This window comes from Argopecten irradians, chromosome 3, assembly GCF_041381155.1.
Source record: "Argopecten irradians isolate NY chromosome 3, Ai_NY, whole genome shotgun sequence".
NCBI classification, from domain to species: domain Eukaryota; kingdom Metazoa; phylum Mollusca; class Bivalvia; order Pectinida; family Pectinidae; genus Argopecten; species Argopecten irradians.
In genome coordinates, this window is record NC_091136.1 from 61,989,717 (window position 1) to 62,002,181 (window position 12,465).

General features: G+C 41.9%; 1 protein-coding gene across 1 annotated transcript in view; it reads left to right on the forward strand.

Moving 5' to 3' along the window:
• LOC138319311 (peptidoglycan-recognition protein SB1-like) overlaps positions 1-11,291 on the forward strand; it is a 22,266-nt gene extending 10,975 nt beyond the window's left edge. Inside the window, exon 6 of the mRNA XM_069262379.1 lies at positions 9,668-11,291. Within this exon, the coding sequence (XP_069118480.1) occupies positions 9,668-9,669 (2 nt within the window). The 3' untranslated portion in view covers positions 9,670-11,291. The remainder of the gene's footprint in view (positions 1-9,667) is intronic.
• Positions 11,292-12,465: the final 1,174 nt, after the last annotated feature.

Here is a 12,465-nt window from a genome sequence, read left to right on the forward strand (position 1 = left end):
CTGGAGTATGGAGGATAGGTGTACTGTATCCTTGACATTCCAGGGGTTGTACCCACAGCAATGATGGAGTAACCACTTGAGTATGGAGGATGGGTGTACTGTATCCTCGACATTCCAAGGGTTATACTCACAGCAGTGATAGAGTAACTCTGGAGTATTGAGGATAGGTGTACTGTATCCTCGACATTCCAAGGGTTATACCCACAGCAGTGATAGAGTAACCTCTGGAGTATTGAGGATGGGTGTACTGTATCCTCGACATTCCAAGGGTTATACCCACAGCAGTGATAGAGTAACCTCTGGAGTATTGAGGATAGGTGTACTGTATCCTCGACATTCCAAGGGTTATACCCACAGCAGTGATGGAGTAACTCTGGAGTATTGAGGATAGGTGTACTGTATCCTCGACATTCCAGGGGTTATACCCACAGCAGTGATAGAGTAACCTCTGGAGTATTGAGGATAGGTGTACTGTATCCTCGACATTCCAAGGGTTATACCCACAGCAGTAATAGAGTAACTCTGGAGTATGGAGGATAGGTGTACTGTATCCTCGACATTCCAAGGGTTATACCCACAGCAGTGATGGAGTAACTCTGGAGTATTGAGGATAGGTGTACTGTATCCTCGACATTCCAGGGGTTATACCCACAGCAGTGATAGAGTAACCTCTGGAGTATTGAGGTTAAGTGTACTGTATCCTCGACATTCCCAGGGTTATACCCACAGCAGTGATAGAGTAACCTCTAGAGTATTGAGGATAGGTGTACTGTATCCTCGACATTCCAAGGATTATACCCACAGCAGTGATGGAGTAACTCTGGAGTATTGAGGATAGGTGTACTGTATCCTCGACATTCCAGGGGTTATACCCACAGCAGTGATAGAGTAACTCTGGAGTATTGAGGATGGGTGTACTGTATCCTTGACATTCCAGGGGTTGTACCCACAGCAATGATGGAGTAACCACTTGAGTATTGAGGATGGGTGTACTGTATCCTCGACATTCCAAGTGTTATACCCACAGCAGTGATAGAGTAACTCTGGAGTATTGAGGATGGGTGTACTGTATCCTTGACATTCCAGGGGTTGTACCCACAGCAATGATGGAGTAACCACTTGAGTATTGAGGATGGGTGTACTGTATCCTCGACATTCCAGGGGTTATACCCACAGCAGTGATAGAGTAACTCTGGAGTATGGAGGATGGGTGTACTGTATCCTCGACATTCCAGGGGTTATACCCACAGCAGTGATAGAGTAACTCTGGAGTATGGAGGATAGGTGTACTGTATCCTCGACATTCCAAGGGTTATACCCACAGCAGTGATGGAGTAACTCTGGAGTATTGAGGATAGGTGTACTGTATCCTCGACATTCCAGGGGTTATACCCACAGCAGTGATAGAGTAACCTCTGGAGTATCGAGGATGGGTGTACTGTATCCTCGACATTCCAAGGGTTATACACACAGCAGTGATAGAGTAACCTCTGGAGTATTGAGGATGGGTGTACTGTATCCTCGACATTCCAAGGGTTATACACACAGCAGTGATAGAGTAACCTCTGGAGTATTGAGGATGGGTGTACTGTATCCTCGACATTCCAAGGGTTATACACACAGCAGTGATAGAGTACCCTCTGGAGTATTGAGGATGGGTGTACTGTATCCTCGACATTCCAGGGGTTATACCCACAGCAGTGATAGAGTAACCTCTGGAGTATTGAGGATGGGTGTACTGTATCCTCGACATTCCAGGGGTTATACCCACAGCAGTGATAGAGTAACCTCTGGAGTATTGAGGATGGGTGTACTGTATCCTCGACATTCCAAGGGTTATACACACAGCAGTGATAGAGTAACCTCTGGAGTATTGAGGATGGGTGTACTGTATCCTCGACATTCCAAGGGTTATACACACAGCAGTGATAGAGTAACCTCTGGAGTATTGAGGATGGGTGTACTGTATCCTCGACATTCCAAGGGTTATACACACAGCAGTGATAGAGTACCCTCTGGAGTATTGAGGATGGGTGTACTGTATCCTCGACATTCCAGGGGTTATACCCACAGCAGTGATAGAGTAACCTCTGGAGTATTGAGGATGGGTGTACTGTATCCTCGATATTACAAGGGTTATACCCACAGCAATGATGGAGTAACCACTTGAGTATTGAGGATGGGTGTACTTTATCCTCGACATTCCAAGGGTTATACCCACAGCAATGATGGAGTAACTCTGGAGTATTGAGGATAGGTGTACTGTATCCTCGACATTCCAGGGGTTATACCCACAGCAGTGATAGAGTAACTCTGGAGTATTGAGGATGGGTGTACTGTATCCTCGACATTCCAAGGGTTATACCCACAGCAGTGATAGAGTAACCTCTGGAGTATTGAGGATGGGTGTACTGTATCCTCGACATTCCAAGGGTTATACACACAGCAGTGATAGAGTAACCTCTGGAGTATTGAGGATGGGTGTACTGTATCCTCGACATTCCAAGGGGTATACCCACCGCAATGATGGAGTAACCACTTGAGTATTGAGGATGGGTGTACTGTATCCTCGACATTCCAAGGGTTATACCCACAGCAGTAATAGAGTAACTCTGGAGTATGGAGGATAGGTGTACTGTATCCTTGACATTCCAGGGGTTGTACCCACAGCAATGATGGAGTAACCACTTGAGTATGGAGGATGGGTGTACTGTATCCTCGACATTCCAAGGGTTATACTCACAGCAGTGATAGAGTAACTCTGGAGTATTGAGGATAGGTGTACTGTATCCTCGACATTCCAAGGGTTATACCCACAGCAGTGATAGAGTAACCTCTGGAGTATTGAGGATGGGTGTACTGTATCCTCGACATTCCAAGGGTTATACCCACAGCAGTGATAGAGTAACCTCTGGAGTATTGAGGATAGGTGTACTGTATCCTCGACATTCCAAGGGTTATACCCACAGCAGTGATGGAGTAACTCTGGAGTATTGAGGATAGGTGTACTGTATCCTCGACATTCCAGGGGTTATACCCACAGCAGTGATAGAGTAACCTCTGGAGTATTGAGGATAGGTGTACTGTATCCTCGACATTCCAAGGGTTATACCCACAGCAGTGATAGAGTAACTCTGGAGTATGGAGGATAGGTGTACTGTATCCTCGACATTCCAAGGGTTATACCCACAGCAGTGATGGAGTAACTCTGGAGTATTGAGGATAGGTGTACTGTATCCTCGACATTCCAGGGGTTATACCCACAGCAGTGATAGAGTAACCTCTGGAGTATTGAGGATAAGTGTACTGTATCCTCGACATTCCAAGGGTTATACCCACAGCAGTGATAGAGTAACCTCTGGAGTATTGAGGATAGGTGTACTGTATCCTCGACATTCCAAGGGTTATACCCACAGCAATGATGGAGTAACCACTTGAGTATTGAGGATGGGTGTACTGTATCCTCGACATTCCAAGGGTTATACCCACAGCAATGATGGAGTAACTCTGGAGTATTGAGGATAGGTGTACTGTATCCTCGACATTCCAGGGTTATACCCACAGCAGTGATAGAGTAACTCTGGAGTATTGAGGATGGGTGTACTGTATCCTCGACATTCCAAGGGTTATACCCACAGCAGTGATAGAGTAACTCTGGAGTATTGAGGATGGGTGTACTGTATCCTCGACATTCCAAGGGTTATACCCACAGCAGTGATAGAGTAACCTCTGGAGTATTGAGGATGGGTGTACTGTATCCTCGACATTCCAAGGGTTATACCCACAGCAGTGATAGAGTAACCTCTGGAGTATTGAGGATGGGTGTACTGTATCCTCGACATTCCAAGGGTTATACCCACAGCAGTGATAGAGTAACCTCTGGAGTATTGAGGATGGGTGTACTGTATCCTCGACATTCCAAGGGTTATACCCACAGCAATGATGGAGTAACCACTTGAGTATTGAGGATGGGTGTACTGTATCCTCGACATTCCAAGGGTTATACCCACAGCAGTGATAGAGTAACTCTGGAGTATTGAGGATAGGTGTACTGTATCCTCGACATTCCAGGGGTTATACCCACAGCAGTGATAGAGTAACCTCTGGAGCATGGAGGATGGGTGTACTGTATCCTCGACATTCCAAGGGTTATACTCACAGCAGTGATAGAGTAACTCTGGAGTATTGAGGATAGGTGTACTGTATCCTCGACATTCCAAGGGTTATACCCACAGCAGTGATAGAGTAACCTCTGGAGTATTGAGGATGGGTGTACTGTATCCTCGACATTCCAAGGGTTATACCCACAGCAGTGATAGAGTAACCTCTGGAGTATTGAGGATAGGTGTACTGTATCCTCGACATTCCAAGGGTTATACCCACAGCAGTGATGGAGTAACTTTGGAGTATTGAGGATAGGTGTACTGTATCCTCGACATTCCAGGGGTTATACCCACAGCAGTGATAGAGTAACCTCTGGAGTATTGAGGATAGGTGTACTGTATCCTCGACATTCCAAGGGTTATACCCACAGCAGTAATAGAGTAACTCTGGAGTATGGAGGATAGGTGTACTGTATCCTCGACATTCCAAGGGTTATACCCACAGCAGTGATGGAGTAACTCTGGAGTATTGAGGATAGGTGTACTGTATCCTCGACATTCCAGGGGTTATACCCACAGCAATGATAGAGTAACCTCTGGAGTATTGAGGATAAGTGTACTGTATCCTCGACATTCCAAGGGTTATACCCACAGCAGTGATAGAGTAACCTCTGGAGTATTGAGGATGGGTGTACTGTATCCTCGACATTCCAAGGGTTATACCCACAGCAGTGATGGAGTAACTCTGGAGTATTGAGGATAGGTGTACTGTATCCTCGACATTCCAGGGGTTGTACACACAGCAGTGATAGAGTACCTCTGGAGTATTGAGGATAGGTGTACTGTATCCTTGACATTCCAGGGGTTGTACCCACAGCAATGATGGAGTAACCACTTGAGTATTGAGGATGGGTGTACTGTATCCTCGACATTCCAAGGGTTATACCCACAGCAGTGATAGAGTAACTCTGGAGTATTGAGGATGGGTGTACTGTATCCTCGACATTCCAGGGGTTTTACCCACAGCATGATGAGTAACACTGAGTATTGAGGATGGGTGTACTGTATCCTCGACATTCCAGGGGTTATACCCACAGCAGTGATAGAGTAACTCTGGAGTATTGAGGATGGGTGTACTGTATCCTCGACATTCCAGGGGTTATACCCACAGCAGTGATAGAGTAACTCTGGAGTATTGAGGATGGGTGTACTGTATCCTCGACATTCCAGGGTTATACCACAGCATGTGATAGAGTAAACTCTGAGTAGATTGGATAGGTGTACTGTATCCTCGACATTCCAAGGGTTATACCCACAGCAGTGATAGGAGTAACTCTGGAGTATTGAGGATAGGTGTACTGTATCCTCGACATTCCAGGGTTATACCCACAGCAGTGATAGAGTAACCTCTGGAGTATTGAGGATGGGTGTACTGTATCCTCGACATTCCAAGGGTTATACACACAGCAGTGATAGAGTAACCTCTGGAGTATTGAGGATGGGTGTACTGTATCCTCGACATTCCAGGGTTATACCCACAGCAGTGATAGAGTAACCTCTGGAGTATTGAGGATGGGTGTACTGTATCCTCGACATTCCAAGGGTTATACCCACAGCAGTGATAGAGTAACCTCTGGAGTATTGAGGATGGGTGTACTGTATCCTCGACATTCCAAGGGTTATACACACAGCAGTGATAGAGTAACCTCTGGAGTATTGAGGATGGGTGTACTGTATCCTCGACATTCCAAGGGTTATACACACAGCAGTGATAGAGTAACCTCTGGAGTATTGAGGATGGGTGTACTGTATCCTCGACATTCCAAGGGTTATACACACAGCAGTGATAGAGTAACCTCTGGAGTATTGAGGAGGGGTGTACTGTATCCTCGACATTCCAGGGGTTATACCACAGCAGTGATAGAGTAACCTCTGGAGTATTGAGGATGGGTGTACTGTATCCTCGATATTACAAGGGTTATACCCACAGCAGTGATAGAGTAACCTCTGGAGTATTGAGGATGGGTGTACTGTATCCTCGACATTCCAAGGGTTATACTCACAGCAGTGATAGAGTAATTTCTGTAGTATTGAGGATGGGTGTACTGTATCCTCGACATTACAGGGGTTATACCCACAGCAGTGATAGAGTAATTTCTGGAGTATTGAGGATGGGTGTACTGTATCCTCGACATTACAGGGGTTATACCCACAGCAGTGATAGAGTAACTCTGGAGTATTGATGATGGGTGTACTGTATCCTCGACATTCCAAGGGTTATACCCACAGCAGTGATAGAGTAATTTCTGGAGTATTGAGGATGGGTGTACTGTATCCTCGACATTACAGGGGTTATACCCACAGCAGTGATAGAGTAACTCTGGAGTATTGAGGATAGGTGTACTGTATCCTCGACATTCCAGGGGTTATACCCACAGCAGTGATAGAGTACCTCTGGAGTATTGAGGATGGGTGTACTGTATCCTCGACATTCCATGGGTTATACCCACAGCTGTGATAGAGTAACTCTGGAGTATTGATGAGATGGATGTACTGTATCCTCGACATTCCAAGGGTTATACTCACAGCAGTGATAGAGTAACTCTGGAGTATTGAGGATGGGTGTATTGTATCCTCGACATTCCAAGGGTTATACTCACAGCAGTGATAGAGTAACTCTGGAGTATTGAGGATAGGTGTACTGTATCCTCGACATTCCAAGGGTTATACCCACAGCAGTGATAGAGTAACCTCTGGAGTATTGAAGATGGGTGTACTGTATCCTCGACATTCCAAGGGTTATACCCACAGCAGTGATAGAGTAACCTCTGGAGTATTGAAGATGGGTGTACTGTATCCTCGACATTCCAAGGGTTATACCCACAGCAGTGATAGAGTAACTCTGGAGTATTGAGGATGGGTGTACTGTATCCTCGACATTCCAAGGGTTATACTCACAGCAGTGATAGAGTAACCTCTGGAGTATTGAGGATGGGTGTACTGTATCCTCGACATTACAAGGGTTATACCCACAGCAGTGATAGAGTAACTCTGGAGTATTGAGGATGGGTGTACTGTATCCTCGACATTTCCAAGGGTTATACCCACAGCAGTGATAGAGTAACTCTGGAGTATTGAGGATGAGTGTACTGTATCCTCGACATTCCAAGGGTTATACCCACAGCAGTGATAGAGTAACTCTGGAGTATTGAGGATGGGTGTACTGTATCCTCGACATTCCAAGGGTTATACCCACAGCAGTGATAGAGTAACTCTGGAGTATTGAGGATGGGTGTACTGTATCCTCGACATTCCAAGGGTTATACCCACAGCAGTGATAGAGTAACTCTGGAGTATTGAGGATGGGTGTACTGTATCCTCGACATTACAAGGGTTGTACCCACAGCAGTGATAGAGTAACTCTGGAGTTTTGAGGATGGGTGTACTGTATCCTCGACATTCCAAGGGTTATACCCACAGCAGTGATAGAGTAACTCTGGAGTATTGAGGATGGGTGTACTGTATCCTCGACATTCCACGGTTATACCCACAACAGAGATAGAGTACATCTGGAGTATTGAGGATAGGTGTACGGTATCCTCGACATTCCAAGGGTTATACTCACAGCAGTGATAGAGTAACTCTGGTGTATTGAGGATGGGTGTATTGTATCCTCGACATTCCAAGGGTTATACCCACAGCAGTGATAGAGTAACTCTGGAGTATTGAGGATAGGTGTACTGTATCCTCGACATTCCAAGGGTTATACCCACAGCAGTGATAGAGTAACTCTGGAGTATTGAGGATAGGTGTACTGTATCCTCGACATTCCAAGGGTTATACCCACAGCAGTGATAGAGTAACTCTGGAGTATTGAGGATAGGTGTACTGTATCCTCGACATTCCAGGGGTTATACCCACAGCAGTGATAGAGTAACTCTGGAGTATTGAGGATGGGTGTACTGTATCCTCGACATTCCAAGGGTTATACCCACAGCAGTGATAGAGTAACTCTGGAGTATTGGGGATGGGTGTACTGTATCCTCGACATTCCAAGGGTTATACTCACAGCAGGGATAGAGTAACTCTGGAGTATTGATGATGGGTGTACTGTATCCTCGACATTCCAAGGGTTATACTCACAGCAGTGATAGAGTAACTCTGGAGTATTGAGGATGGGTGTACTGTATCCTCGACATTCCAGGGGTTATACCCACAGTAGAGATAGAGTAACTCTGGAGTATTGAGGATGGGTGTACTGTATCCTCGACATTCCAAGGGTTATACCCACAGCAGTGATAGAGTAACTCTGGAGTATTGATGATGGGTGTACTGTATCCTCGACATTCCAAGGGTTATACCCACAGCAGTGATAGAGTAACTCTGGAGTATTGAGGATGGGTGTACTGTATCCTCGACATTCCAAGGGTTATACCCACAGCAGTGATAGAGTAACTCTGGAGTATTGAGGATGGGTGTACTGTATCCTCGACATTCCAAGGGTTATACCCACAGCAGTGATAGAGTAACTCTGGAGTATTGAGGATGGGTGTACTGTATCCTCGACATTCCAAGGGTTATACCCACAGCAGTGATAGAGTAACCTCTGGAGATACCCACAGCAGTGATAGAGTAACTCTGGAGTATTGAGGATAGGTGTACTGTATCCTCGACATTCCAAGGGTTATACCCACAGCAGTGATAGAGTAACTCTGGAGTATTGAGGATGGGTGTACTGTATCCTCAACATTCCAAGGGTTATACCCTCAGCAGTGATAGAGTAACCTCTTGAGTATTGAGGATGGGTGTACTGTATCCTCGACATTCCAAGGGTTATACCCACAGCAGTAATAGAGTAATCTCTGGAGTATTGAGGATGGATGAACTGTATCCTCGACATTCCAAGGGTTATACCCACAGCAGTGATAGAGTAACTCTGGAGTATTGAGGATGGATGTACTGTATCCTCGACATTCCAAGGGTTATACCCACAGCAGTGATAGAGTAACTCTGGAGTATTGAGGATGGGTGTACTGTATCCTCGACATTCCAAGGGTTATACCCACAGCAGTGATAGAGTAACCTCTGGAGTATTGAGGATGGGTGTACTGTATCCTCGACATTCCAGGGGTTATACCCACAGCAGTGATAGAGTAACCTGTGGAGTATTGAGGATAGGTGTACTGTATCCTCGACATTCCAGGGGTTATACCCTCAGCAGTGATAGAGTAACTCTGGAGTATTGAGGATAGGTGTACTGTATCCTCGACATTCCAAGGGTTATACCCACAGCAGTGATAGAATAACCTCAGGAGTATTGAGGATGGGTGTACTGTATCCTCGACATTCCATAGGTTATACCCACAACAGTGATAGAGTAACTCTGGAGTATTGAGGATGGGTGTACTGTATCCTCGATATTACAAGGGTTAAACCAACAACAGTGATAGAGTAACCTCTGGAATATTTAGAATGGATGTACTGTGTTTTTACCATAACCCAGATCCACTGATCAGATTTTACACTGACGTATTTTGTTGATGACTAGTAGTTCTTTTTTGCAGGAAATGGAATGAAGAAAAGGACGGAAGAGATACGCCGTTATATTCCTAAGTAAGGATGTACAACTCTGAGATGTGAGATTTTCCCCGTATCAAACTGTTTTGTTCTCAAATAGAATTTGGAAACGTAACGAGAGACGTGTTTTACATTGTAGATATTAAGATATTTGATTTTCAAAAACTTCTTGTATGCAAATAAAGATATCTGAAAATATTAAAAAGAAAAATGATAATGTTCTTAAAGTTCCTATTTGGCATAATAAATCAATAAAAATTAACAATAAAAGTTTTTTTTATAAAGAATGGTTTCAGAAGGGTGTTGTAGTCCTGAATGATATGATAAAAAATAGTGAAAATGTTGTGTTTTACAGTCTATATGAGTTTAATCAGAAATTTAATATGCATACAGATTTTCTTACATATCAAGGTGTAATCAATGCCATTAAAAAAACTTTCTCATCAGATGAAATTTCCAATAGGATTTTAAATTACCCATTCATCCCAAAAAACTTAGAAATATTTGTTAAGCATAAACAAGGAGCAAGTGATTTTTATAAGGCACAGAATACTACTGTTGCTACAGGAAGAAAAAAATGGGATGATATTTTTGGTTTTGACAATCAAAAATGGAGACAAAAATACATTATTCCTTTTATCAGTACCAGAAGCACAAAATTGCAGTGGCTTCAGTTTAGAATTAATCAGTATATTTTAACCACAAATTCATATCTGTTTAAAATAGGCCTTGTAGACACTCCTTACTGTCATCAGTGTAAAACTGAAATTGAGACTATAGTTCATACATTATGGGACTGTGAAAATGTTCAGTAATTCCTATCAAATTTTGAATCCATATTAGAGATGCTTTTAATTCCATTTTCGTTTAATAAGGAATCTTTCATTTTTGGACTCTCTAATTGTGAACATTATAGAGATAATGTTGTCATTTTAGTACTAAAGCAATATATTTATAGTGCTAGATGGTTTATCAATGAATGCGTTTAAAAAATCTTTTGAAGGAAATGTACAGGACTGAAAAATACATTGCAACCACCAAGGGTGAAACACATATTATGAAATTTGTCAATGAGTGGAGAAAATGGGAAAGTTTTTTTAGAATAATGTCACTTTTTAAACTTCTCTCAGTTCTTCCTACTATTCTTCTTTTTTACTTAATCTCTTCTTTTGCTTTTCTAAAAGGGTGCAACTTGCAAATTTCTGTCATTAATCGTTCAATTAAAACTCAAGAAAATTACTATCATATTGTATAGGGAATACCTGGTACTGTAAACCACTTTGTCTACACGGATTTTTTTTTTTTCAGATTTGATATAATCCAGTCGAGTATTATATATATGTGAAAACACATAATAACTAATTAATATATATAATGCATATATACATATCTACAGAGAGAGTAAACTTTGTTTTTTCAATGAACACCTTGAGAGTGCATTATATCTAGCAGCCCTTGTAAATAACTTGGTTTACAGTATTAGAGAAGTTCAAAGTTTATAAATGAATATTACGATTTAAATAATGAATATTGAATATCATATGTAAATGCTTTTTGTACCCATGTAAAATCTCTTCAAAAATAAAAAAAAATAAAAATAAAGATATCAACGTTCCCACTTTATTTCATTATTGTACATATTGTGCATATTTTCCATATTGCAGTCAATTGGACGATTTTTTACAATGATCATATACAATCTGAGTTGAAGGCAACTACCTTTTTCTCAAATGGTGATATCATCTCCACATTACATCAATGCACAGTATTGGATCAACCGCTGACAATGACCTTACAGAATGTACGAACTCAGAAGCCCACCGTTTTGTAGATGACTGTCTACTCCACCATGAGTACCAGCCTTGATGATGTGGCATCCAAACAGAAATACCTTGATATTCTTCAATAAATGCATCTCATAACAGCAGGTTCCTCAACAGGTGACTATTGTTTATCATGTTTATCAAACTCGTGGTAGTTAATTTTTAAATTTTGAAAAGACACAAGCTTTATTTCATTTCAAAATTGGAACATAACTAGGTATAGATTAACATGATAAATAACAGTCATGTATTGGAGAACTTGTTTATTCCTTAACTTTCACTTTATATATATACCATAGTGATCAGTTGTTTCTCGTCAGATGCAGCGAAGATTACCGCCATATACATCGCATCCTTATATCTTTCCGACATAAAATATAGTGCTTAAATAAAGAATCAATATTCTGTTATTTTTACTTAAAATACGAATACTTTTAAGAATGAATTCACAAAAACAATTTTACAAACAAACAAAAATAATTCATTGATTGTTGCTTACGGTACATGTGCGTGTGTGCGGGCATGAAATTTTGGACCGAAGACAAAACTGGTGTTGTCAATGGTCAAAACCCCACAATTTTATTTTAGCTAAAAAATCAACCTATTAAAGCAAGTTCCGTCCTTTACTATCACCAATAATGCAAAATATGGTAGAGAATCTAGTTTTTTTTCTATTTCTTATAGAAGGCTCGCATTGTCTTCTTAAGATAGAGTTTTATCTTTGTTACTGAGGTCATTGTATCATGTGAAAAAAACAACTAATGCCCTGTTCCAATTTGGTACAAATATACTCAATAGTTTTCTTATTTCTATAACACATGTACTATTTTATATCATCATTATTCGTGTAAATGTATTCTAAAATTTACAGATTTATCTCCCTTTGGTCAAATTTATATTTGTGTAATTGTTGTTTATAAGTGACAATTACGTATGGAGGAATCTCATGAAATAGTTGATGT